General features: G+C 31.0%; 1 protein-coding gene across 1 annotated transcript; it reads left to right on the forward strand.

Annotated features, from left to right (window-relative positions):
- The first annotated feature begins 2,465 nt into the window (after positions 1-2,465).
- On the forward strand, positions 2,466-4,196 carry LOC132723610 (uncharacterized). The gene has a single exon (XM_060708367.1). The coding sequence runs from the start codon at positions 2,466-2,468 to the stop codon at positions 4,194-4,196; it is 1,731 nt and encodes a 576-aa protein (XP_060564350.1).
- The last annotated feature ends 8,843 nt before the right edge of the window (positions 4,197-13,039 follow it).

Consider the following 13,039-nt stretch of genomic DNA (forward strand, 5'->3'; position numbering starts at 1 on the left):
ATATTGGTTAATTCAAAATATCTTATTATTTTTTAAAGGTACAGTTTATCTTCCGCAAACGACGGTTAAAATTAATTGACGAAATCCGCGGTAAATTTACATTTTTTATATAAAAGCAGGTATTTGAAAATTTATTATTACAGTAACGGTACCATATAATACTTTCAGTTTTCAAAACAAAAAGAAGCGAATTGTAAGTTATTCACAGATGATCAAAGATGCAATATTTAACGTGAAGAAAAATTTTTCATTTTTTAGTAACAAAATATTGCCGAGAGAATTGTCAATATTCATAGAATATTTAATTTTCATTCATCATTTATATCATTATTATTTTTTTGTAAATCTGTTTTCAAATGTCGGTGCAGTGAAGTAGACAATCACCGTAACAGTAAAGTCTCTCGTGTGGCTGTCTCGATTCCGGCCTTTTTTAATGTCACTCGTATATTTTTAATTATTCTTTTCATTTGAATGCCTGTAGAAAGATATTTATTATACTTTTTAATGTAACGCTAGAAAAACAATAAAAAATCTTTACAGTTTGAGTCAGTATTTTTGCGAAATAAAAGTAACTGTTGATTATTTTTTTACACATCACTTTAAATTTCTTTCAAGTTTAATTACTTTTGAAGGGGGGTAAGTGATAATTAAAAACTTTATTTCAAACTTTCATTACCAGGTTGCATGTGATAATTGCAACACTCAATCTTCAAAAAACAAATATAATTTGAATGTATATTTGTATATGCGCGGTCTTTAACTACAGTTCATGGCATATGTGGTAAGAAAATGATTCTGAAGAGGATATATATAAAAACAATGTAATCTATTTTCTTAATTAACATTTATAAATGAAATTGAAAATATACAACTAAATTTGTATAGTCCTTTCTCTGAAAAATGATGAAAAATAAACACGTGATAAATAAATCATATTTGACGTGAATTGTTTAGGATATCTATGAAAAAATTATGTTTCAAAATAAAAAATAATATTATAAACAGCTGTTCTCTATGCCAATAAAAGTTTCTTCCTTGCCAATCTAATGAATCCATCTATATAGGAATGCTCGTCTAGAATGATCTGAAAATATATTTAATACACTTAATAGTAGAATATTTCCTATATTTATACTAATATACAGGTAATCAAATAAAAAATGTACAAATCATTTGGAAATAATTCACAGAAATAAAGACACATTTCAAACATGAATTTCTTTAAAAGTTTTTTAGCAATCAAGAAACGTTTTTTTAGTCGCGGGAAAAGTAATCTTAATGTCCGCGCATGCGTCGATTATCGTTTGTCTCCGTGGCGTCTGTTATCGTCTGCTATTGTATTGTATCGGATGGTTCCGTAACGTACGCTTATGAGCGGAAATTCACGGAAACGGCCAAAACAATTCAACTATGTCTTTTTCTCGTGCAATTTTGTGAACTTTTTTTGTATGTCCAATCGTTTTGTACGTTGTATGAAAGAGTTTTGAGAGAAAGTTTTAGATTGGTTTTTAACATTTCTTTTCTTCCAAATTCCCGCGAACTTTCCTTCTTCACTTCACTTCGTCTTTATTCTCTTACGAGTTAAGATATACTATTCTACTTAGTAGATAAATTCTTTAAGTTTATTTATTAGAATTTTTGGAAATAACTTATAATTAAGTTATTTATTGAGACGCTGAGATAAGATTATTTTCATTTGATTCATTTACTTGAAATAATTCTTATTTACATCGTTCAATTGTTGTATTGTTGTATTTTATGTATGTTTTAATTAACTTCTATTATAATCATGTATTTATGTTTTTAGGCTTTATCTTCGTATTATATATTAAATTGACGAACCTACGCCAGGAGTTCAATATTAATTATACCCTGTGACAAATTCAACATGTACGATCCTCTATTTATCTTAATATAAATAATGGCAGTAGACCTTTTTTGACATGATAACCAATTATCCATTAATCACGATTTAATACGAGGATGTTCTACATATGAATCTATCTGGGTCATTCTTCTTCATTGATCTGTGTGTTATTTCTTATTCGCACTATACATGCATTAATTATTTTTTTTTTTTTTGCCGTTGAATAGCAGACGAATATATTGCCCTGCTTTTTACACTTTTCATACATAAACTTTATTCATTATTATTATTGGGCATTCAATTTTAATTTGAATGACCAAACAATTAAGACATGAAACCAAAATATAGCGGAGTATAAAAATGCAGCGAAAATGAGCGGTTGAATCGACTAAAATCTTAAAAACTCCATTCATTATAACCACTACTAGCTCCGCCACCGATTAAAACAGCATAAACGCAAAGGGGATCCGTATGAATAAAATTGTTTTATTAACTTCCGCATTCCGAATACATGTAGCGACAGTAATCGGGTACAAAGTACAAATATAACACAAAGGTATATAGACTTTGCATTTGATAGGATAAACGTTATTTCAAAATGGCTGAAAACAATGCGGAAAATAGTGAAGTGTCTGGGCGAGTTAAGGCAATTATGTGCCAGCCATGTTTTAATTACGACAAACAAACAAAGGCGGAAAAGTTTTGCCCAACTTGTAATGAATTTCAGTGTTTGGATTGTTCCAAAGTACACTACACTCACGCCTTCTTAAAAAGTCACAAGTTAGTGAACGCGAATGAGGCGAAAACGAAACAAGGCTCGTTTGATATGAAAGGATTAGACCAATGTGATCAACATCAGAAAGTTCTAGAATTCTTCTGCGAAGATGAGAATCAGCTCTGCTGCAGCACATGTGCTTTTCTTTATCATCGTAAATGTCACAGCGTTGTGGAAATTCTGAAGGTCACTGGAAGGTCAACAAATACAAAGTCAACTTTAAAGGTTAAAATGGAGGAAGTGAGACAGAAGGCTTACAAAATCGTAGACAGCATTGTCTCATCAAAAGAGAAACTAGATGAAGATGCTAAAGAAATACCAGTCAAAATACGGCGAATGCGGGATGATGTTATGAAAATGTTTGACGAGTTGGAAGTTTCCGTTGTTAAAGACGTTCAATCGTTTCGGAAAGAGACATTAGAAAAGCTGTCAATAAAGCAGTCTCAGAACGAAAAATATCTAGCTGATATTAAAGCATGTCTTAAAACTATTGACGGCGTGTATCAGAAAGGATCTCTGGTACAACAGTTCATAGTAGAGCAGAAGATGAAGAATGACGTCAATGTTCTTCACACAAATGTCGATGCAGAATGTCATGATTTAAAGACCGTGACTGTAAGCTTTGATTTTGATGAAACATTAAAACTTCCTCCTCTGTCAGTCACTGATTATATACCAGGACAACTGACTCTAAAATTCTGTCTATCAGAGGTAGCCAGTACTATAGTTCCTGTTAACAAAGCAATGATACTTACACCAGTAAAGTCCATTGATTTGAAGCAGAAAGAGGATGATGTAAAAGAGCCATTGTATTCAGGGATTGATTTTTTACCTGATGGTAGACTTGTTGCTGTTGATAATAAAAACAAGAAATTATTAGTTTACAATGAGAAGCTTGAGAAAGTAGGATCATATCAGTTATCTTACATGCCACAATCCGTTGTTGCTGTATGTGATGAGGAAGTAGCGGTCACAAGTGCAAATAAATTTAAGTTAGACATTTTCAATGTTAACAAATCTAATGACATAAAATTAGATAGAACAATTAAAGTGAAAACAGAATATGGCTCAATATGTCAAAAAGATGATAAACATTTTGTCGGCGGGACAATTGATCATTCAACACCTTTTCGTATTATATCATCTACAGGAGAAGAGAAAGATTTCAATATTAGCTTTCCGAATAAGTCATATCCTTTAGGGACAAGCGCTTGTACTTACATCAGGAGCAGTGATAAAGTAGTGCTTACAGATAGATACGAGCATACTGTCTACATATATGACGTCAAGACAAACACGAGAGTCGTGGTGAAGGATGATCAGATAAAGGAGCCGTGTGGTGTAGCAGTTGGTTCCTCTGATACTATCCTAGTTTGTAGTAAAGGAACAAACTCCATTGTACAGATATCACAAACTGGACAGATCTTATCATCGTACAAGATAGATATGGAATTGCCAAGAACAATTTGTGTCTCACGTGATAAATCATTTCTTGCAGTAACAGGCGGGTGTGTAGGTAAAATAAAACTACAGAAACTTAAAATATCATATTGAAGACATTGATTTTGACATTATAATGTTAATGTTTAACAATTACTAAAGCACGATAAGTCATAAGTGAATATAACAAAATCAAAAGTTGAGAACTTTTTTAATTAAGGCAACTTTATACTTCAAAAATAAAATGTTTGTCTATGTAATAACAATTCAGAAGAAATCAACGTGTTGTTTATTTCTGAAATATATACATTATAAATAATTATCAATATTGCATATAAGTTCTTTAATGTGTATTATTTTTATTATTCTTTATGTCATCTGAAATTATGAAATTTTCTTCTGCATTAACAGCAACCATTTACTAGTTGCTAACATTTCTATATAATGAACAAGGATACTATGTATCTCATCTAAAATTCTGACATTACCATGCAATCAGCTATTATAACATACATCAATGTTTTCATAACGACTAGTTTTTAGACTGTCGGTACGAAGTACCTGAATTTAACAAAATTTAATGTTCTTAAAGAATATTTCCTTCAATATAACATTCTGTTTTAAAATCAATATTATATAGCTTTGTAGAGTCTAAAATGTATTATAAATGATGACCTTTGTATTACAAATGTAATGTATCTTTTGTATTATAAATGATGAACTTTGTATTACAATTGTAATGCATCTTTTGTATTATAAATGATGAACTTTGTATTACAATTGTAATGCATCTTTTGTATTATAAATGATGAACTTTGTATTACAATTGTAATGTATCTTTTGTATTATAGATGATGAACTTTGTATTACAAATGTAATGCATCTTTTGTATTATAAATGATGAACTTTGTATTACAAATGTAATGTATCTTTTGTATTATAAATGATGAACTTTGTATTACAATTGTTATGCATTTTTGTATTATAAATGATGAACTTTGTATTACAAATGTAATGTATCTTTTGTATTATAAATGATGAAATTTGTATTACAAATGTAATGAATCTTTTGTATTATAAATGGTGAACTTTGTATTACAAATGTAATGTATCTTTTGTATTATAAATGATGAACTTTGTATTACAAATGTATATGTTAGTATAAGTCAAAATAAAATTACTATTATGTTTATTTTCCTTGTTTATATTTCGATTTATACGTTAATTAGACCCTCCATTGATGCCAATACAATTTATTTACTTTTTACAGTCATTCACAATGTACCTCACCTCTGGCATGTACAAAAGTTATCAGCTCCTTGCGAAAGTACGAAAGACCAGTAGGGGCATTTCAACTTCATGAATTCCCGATTTCATCTTCATGAATAATTTCCCGAATTCTAATTCACGAAGTCACGATTTTAACTTCATGAATTCCCGATTTCATCTTCTCGAATTCACCTTCATGAATTCATGATTTCAACTTCATGAATTCATGATTTAAAGTTCATGAATTCACGATTTAAACTTCACGAATTCACAATTTCAATTCATGTATTCACGAATTCAGCTTCTAGAATTCATGATTACAACTTCGTGAAGTTGAAATCTTGAATTCGTAAAGTTGAAATAGTGAATTCACGAAGGTGAATTGGAGAATTTGAAATCGAAGGTGAATTCGAGAAGTTGAAATCGTGTATTCATGAAGTTGAAATCGTGAATTCGTGAAGTTAAAATCAAGACTCACCCTGTCTGTTTAAGCCGTGATGGAGTGGCCCCTGTAATCTGCAGATACCAGAAGATCAGCCAGGGATGATCCATATTCTTCTGAGAATCCCAACTGCTTTCATACACTTCACAACAAACGTGTGAAACTCGTGCAGGGGAACAATTGATCCTTCTGACGTCATTGTGATATAAACTGAGGAATGAAACAAATTTAAATTTGAATTGATTGAAATTAAGGGCAAACATTGAAGGCCATTCCTTTCATCTGTCAACTTTCATTTTATTTTAAATATTACTATGCTCTTCCTTATTTACTGTTGCTTTTTTATTTCATACCAACATAGTGACTATATTTTGTATTTGTTTTGACGTACTGTCATTGCCTGAACTTATAAAAAATAATCTTGTATCCAAGTTACGTCACGCAAATACAATATAAGGTTACATGTGCATACACTATAACACGTGCCAGGTCGACATATTTCGTGTCAGAAATATCGAAATTGGCGTGAAAAATGCTGATTCATAGTTTTAATTCTCCAGTGCACTATGTACGCAGTAATATGCCCGATTAAGTATTAAAAACCGTGCAATATTATAAAATAAAGAAAAATAAGGAAATAGATCTTATATATGAAAACTATGATCGAATCAAATTTATAACAATGGATACATAAAAACAAAAGCAACGTGGCATTGTTTTATAATCATATAACCACGTGACAAAAATGTTCAGAATTATTCACGCGTCAATTAGGTGACATATATGTAGTGCCACATCAGTGAGTATCGCATTTTGTAGCATAAAATTACTACATTAGCTTATTGTTGAAATGCACAAGAATACATTAAGTATATGGCCAATACTTTCATTTCACAACTTATAAAATGTTATCAAATCTCCCAATACAAATAATTATTAGATCAAATCTTCTCAAATTAGCAGCGTTTTCGTTTTGCCAGTCCAAAAAAACCCATATCAAATCGATATTGCACTCTATCAAGCTTCGTTTTTTTCCGAGTCCAAAAAATCCATTTCAAATTGCTATTGTTCTCTATTTAGCCTCGTTTTCATTTTCAGAGTCTAGAAAAATCATATCAATTCCTTATTGTACTCAAATTATCAAAGTTCTGCCAAAATATTAAAAAGTTGATGGTTGATGGTATATATGTCCTTCATTATGTACATGGTTAAGTACAATGCTGAATCTGTAGTACTTTTACACAGCTGCAAAACCTATATTAGACTCGGCTCATTTAATATAGGATTGACAGCTGTGTAGTTGTTCCAACAGAATTCAGTATTATACTCAACAATAAATAATATCCTCATAATATCAACAGTCAAAACAACTCTTAAAGATCAACATTTAAACGTTATGATATTTAGCTATTAAAAACGCTACTATTAATTAAGTATTATGTTAACTAAGCATTAATTTAAACTTTAAACTATTTCATATTTTTCATAAGTAGTAAATTAATTAAATAAGTAGTAAATTATTATAACATACCAGTTTTATATGTATATGGCACCTGTATTCACATGAACCGTTTAAATATAGCTTTAAACTAAAATGACCCTCTTATCAGTATATCTATGTGAAAATTATACTGTTAGACACAACGGTTTTCACTTTGAACACCGGAGGTATTTCATCTGCATCGCTTTATATCATGTATAATAATTATGATTGTGTAGAACTAGTGTGTCTACAACTTTGTAGATAAAACTCTTAGAGGGCGTGTGGCAAAAGCATCCATTATACTGTAGTCAAAATATATTGACGTTCCAAAGCTTGATTCTGAGATATTTATGTTCTGGGTCAGCATCTCCCCTTTAGAGGTTAGCTATTGCCAGGGACAAAAATGGCACAATATCTCGTCGCGCAGTATAATAAGTTGGCTACATTGTTAAATAATATACGGATAACATGAACAGTTTCTTGCAAAACAACAACACTCACAACAACAACGACGAACAAAAACACTACCAACAACAACAAATAAAAATCAAACAATAAATATAAAAAGAAAAAAACTGAAAAGCTAGATTTATTAATAAAAAATGTGAAGATTACATAGCCTAGGAAACTGAGGAATGGTTGAAATCTATAAAGTTTTTTTTTAATTCAATTGTTGTTTTTTGTTGTTTTTCCCCCATAGATCTACCCGTACTTGTGCTCTTTTCTTATTCTTCAGTGCTGTGAACAGTTCAAGATGATGTCATGGAGATTAATTAGAATATATGTCTGTGTATATAAAATTATGTCGGTGATGATGTTAGCCTTATATGGGTGTCAGTATCGTGGAACATATCAAATTTTATATATTTGGCTAATTATTGCTCCGTGGAAATTGCATGGAGGTAAATTAACATCACTTTGTGCATTATATATTATGCCATTGCTGACTGATATTTCAGTATTTAACACCACATTTCTATTGCGTGACTAACGCAGTAAGCGCTATTTTTGTATATTTTGAACAATTATGTAATTTACGTGGGTAGTCTGCAATTCTCTTGTAATTTTGTTGTGATTAATGCTTCCGAGGGATCACTTTGTTTCCAGATTTTGTATAGATCCTGGGACATCGTATTCACAGATAGATCTAATTGCCACTTTACATTTTATTTTTTTTATGAAATTTAACACGAATCTGGAGGGCAAGTTGCTTTAATTAATTTGACAGATAAAAGCCTATAGTAGGGAGTTTGTTGGTTTTTTTTGTAATAAAAGCCTGGTTACACAAATAATATTGAAGCACAATGTTGCATACATACAGTCTCACATAAGATCTCACGTTTAAATGTTAAATTAGATGACAAATAATACGGTTACAAATGTGTAAAATATTTTTTTTAAACAAATTAGGTTTTTATATATATGCGTACATTTATTTACCGGTCTTGAGTAGACGTGTACTCGGATATGTTTTGAAATCAACCGTATTGAAATTAACGATGCTTTGTGATCACTTTGAAATTGCATAAATTTAGAACATTTCTGTGTTTGATATCTTCGATGTTTCACGACTCATAATTCATGATATACATCCGTCCGTCATAAACATCAGTTTATAAGGTGAAACATTTTATTACATAACGTGTAACATTTTAAAAGTCAAGTGTTCTTCATCGATCAGGTCCGATAAACAATTTACAAGGAATATTTGACTCTGGGCAGGTTCCTTCTCTCGTAGCCACTTCTCTATATTATCGGGAATGGGGACAGCTACAAGCAGATACAAACCGATTTTATCAGAAGAGCATGGAGATCGTATAGTAGATTATGTTCAAACATAAGTTCATGTTCTAACAAATATGTCAATTTGCCCACTGCCAACCAAATATCTTCTCTGCATTCTTTGCGAAGAAGTTCTCTTGTAGAAATCAGACTGACGATGTTGCTGTTCATTTTAACTTGTCCTAGAGAGAAATGGTAATGTAATCAATTTTAAAAAGAGGAAGGATTGAGCTGGCGGACAGAAAATATTGGAAGGTAGAAAAGGAAAATGGGCAGCGGTGGAGGATAGAAATACACAGCAGCGGAAATGAAAAACATAGACTGAAAAAATGCTACTATACAACACACACGGAGAGACAGACGAACAGAACAAAAATGATATTTTTTGCGATGAAGTAAACAAAATTGACAGTTTGATAGATCTTTAACCTTGAATTTGATTTAAATATAAAGTAGATCTACCGAATTGCATTCTTTAGAGTTCTAAATGAAGATCAAGCAGCAAATATTTTCATGTATTTTTAATCGTGTAACAAATGAGCTTACATGTATGGATTATTTTATCTTTGGGGACAGCATACTGATGTATGTCTGTAGTTTTTGGGTATGAAAAATAAGTAGAGATAGTACGGACACTTTAAAAATCCTCATTTTTCTTCGTTCAAAGAGATTTAATTGATTTACTTTGAAAGTTAGGACAACAAGTTATAAAATAACATAATTTATATCAATAATACTCGGGTTTACCTCGATTTATTGAATCCTAAACGCGGTAGTTAGGACTGAGCTATCTTGAATGTCAACAAAGTTGAAGTGAAAACGCGCGGGTAAACACTTGCTCTTGCGTGTCATGACGTAATTTCAAATCTCAAGTCACAGTACTTTAACGAATAAAAAAGAGATATATTACTACCACAGATTTAAAGCGTGTAAGTTGTCCACAAACTGTGATACACTTATAATGGATACTTAAAAGACTTATGTCCATAGTTACCCTCTCTTCCGTACTTACCCGGATTGCTCCTAAGTTCCATATTTGGCACATTTTTTTTTTGCAATACACCCATTGATTGACAGTCGCTATATGAACTACGTAAATAACCGAGGTATATCGAGTGAAAAAATATGAGTTGTTTCCCTTATCTTTGAGTAAAATCAATATGTCTAATGCTAAAACCATAGGTGTTCAGCGCGTTGATTGGTCACTACCCCCTCACCCCCACTCTACAGCCCTCCTACCTCTCAAAACCATGTAAAATACAGTATTTTTCAATTCAATAACCTTCATTTCCTACAAAAAGTAAAAAATTGATACATATATATTTAGTAAATATACTAAATTTTACTAAATATATATGTATAATTTTTACTAAATATATATGTATCAATTTTTTATTTGACATTAAAACATGTTTCAAATGAAAAATACTGTATTTTACATGGTTTTGAGAGGTAGGAGGGCTGTAGAGTGGGTGTGGGGTGAGGGGGGGGGTGCGGGGGTAGTGACCAATCAACGCGCCGAACACCTATGGCTAAAACAATACAAATCTAGCCTTTTATAAACCGCTAGTTTGAGGCAATTTAATGCCCAATTTTAAAATTTATTTCATCAATGTATAATTCAACAACTTCTCACTATGAAATTTGACCTAAGAGTGATCACAATGTCACATGACAGCAATAATATTTAAAAACAGCGGGAAACCCAATGCTTGAATAATCCTTCAAGTTTACAATCAAAGGGAAGTACTATACAACTCTGTCAAAATAAAATGCGAAAAGGTTAAAGTAAACGAAAAGACCAAAAACACGAACTGGTTACAATTATAAAGTTTTTTTTATAATACTGCACGTTTGTAACGTCGCTTTTCATTGGATAATCATGACGTTTATACAGTTTTATATACACGGCTGCTGTCAAGAAATCTTACTTTTTTCTCTAAAAAATGATGCTTGCTGTATCATTAATTCGTTATAAAGATTGTTGACAGGTTATATGACCATAATGATATAAACGGCTGTTTGCAATATAACCCTCGCCTAGCGGCTCGGGTCATATTTACAAATAGCCGTTTATATAGGGCCATGTAACCTGCCAACAATCTTTATAACTAATAATATACATGGTTATAAAAAAATCTCACTTAAAAAAAAGAAGTTTGCTGTGTTATAAATTCGTTATAAATATTTCTTACATGTTATATGACCGTATATAAACGATTCTTTGCCGTATATCCCTCGTCTAGCGGCTCTTTTATTTCCAAACAGCCGTTAATATAGGGCCATATAACCAATAAAAAACCTGAACTAATAATAAAAATGATGACTGCAGACCTTCTTTGACATGATAAACACACAACTAACAGATAATGTGAATCTATCTAGCTAGGGTATTCTTTCTAACTGATGTGTGTTTTCCCGTTATTCGCACTATATACATGTATTGAATATCTTTTTGTTTGCCGTTGAAAAGCAGACGAATTAATTTCACTTCTTTTTATACTTTTCATTCATAAATTCTACCATAAATTCTACCAATTACTATTGTTTGACACTCATGAACGCTTTATCTGAATGACCGAACAAAACATAAAACCTATACGTGGCGGAGAATGAGTATAGATGTTGTGGTGTTGATCATGTGTTACACAAATAGATTACAAATGAGTGTATATGTCCGTTGCCATTGATAATCACATTTATAACCATAAGAAACTAACAATTACAATGATATATATACATGTAGTAACATGTTATTTTTTTTTTAAAGATGACTGCTGCATTTTTTGGCAAATCGGCATGAAATATCGTCATTCATTTATAACTTTACTACAATTTCATTGTCATAACAAAACAGGACATCAACGTTATGCACAAAATGCAAATAGAAATAATGACATATCTTACATATGATATAACATTATACATTTATTTTTTTCACTTCGAAAATTTAAAACAATAGCCACGTGACGTGTTAATGGAAATTTATTATTCATATAACGAAATAAATAATAACACAACAATACAATGCAATACAAAAAAAGGAATTAAAATCACCTAATTGTTTAATACTTTAAAAAAAATATTTGAAAATCTTTTTTTTATTTAGATATTGTCATCATGTGCAATTTACGCATCGTACAGACTTCCCGTTATTAATATGCTTTTACATTAATATCTTTGATTAAAATAAATAAATAAAAAAAACGTAATATAAAAAAGCAATATCAACTGGAAACAAGATTATGTACGAAAAATAATTAACATCCTTTTTCATCTAGAAAGATCTATCCATTCTTAAAAATAATTATAAGAAGACCGGCACTGACCGGGCCAGTAAATACATGTATGATACTTTTCGCCGGTCTCTTGTGTAATAGTGCCGGTTTATTATCAGTGGTTCAAGCTGATTTGAGCCCAACACTCAGTGGCGCTCTGGACAGACTTAAAATATAAATGGCCTAATTACTATGCGGACGACACGTGATCACAAATATATCTTTAAACGGCACTTTACCCAGGTTCTCTGAACTCTTAATTGCCAACCAGTGGCTGGGATGGTGGTGTAGGACGCTACCTTTAATTTACTCTTATTAAGAAAGTAAAACACAAGATTTTATAAATTTAACATTACGAGATTTATTCAAACGATAATCATATACTTATTTAAACGACAATCGTATAATTTATTTACCAAAAGTATGAATAAGACTATATATTTAAGCAGAATCTACCAACAAATAGTTATTTATTTAAAAAGAATTTCTAAGTACTTATTAATAAGTTTAGCATAAATTCTCAAATCATATAGATCTCAAAGAGAGTCAAAACTATTAAGTTTTGAAGAGTGCCAAAGCTCTAAAGCTTTGAAGTGAACTGACCAGTCGGCCAGCTCCCAAGACAAGAAATATAGAAATTCACCCGGTATTTATACACTTTTGGTAGTCATGACAATGTTTGTCTTCTCTTTTTTTTTTTTTC

The sequence above is a fragment of the Ruditapes philippinarum genome, unplaced genomic scaffold (genome assembly GCF_026571515.1).
Source record: "Ruditapes philippinarum isolate M1 unplaced genomic scaffold, ASM2657151v2 ctg21609_1_1_1_1, whole genome shotgun sequence".
NCBI classification, from domain to species: Eukaryota; Metazoa; Mollusca; class Bivalvia; order Venerida; family Veneridae; genus Ruditapes; species Ruditapes philippinarum.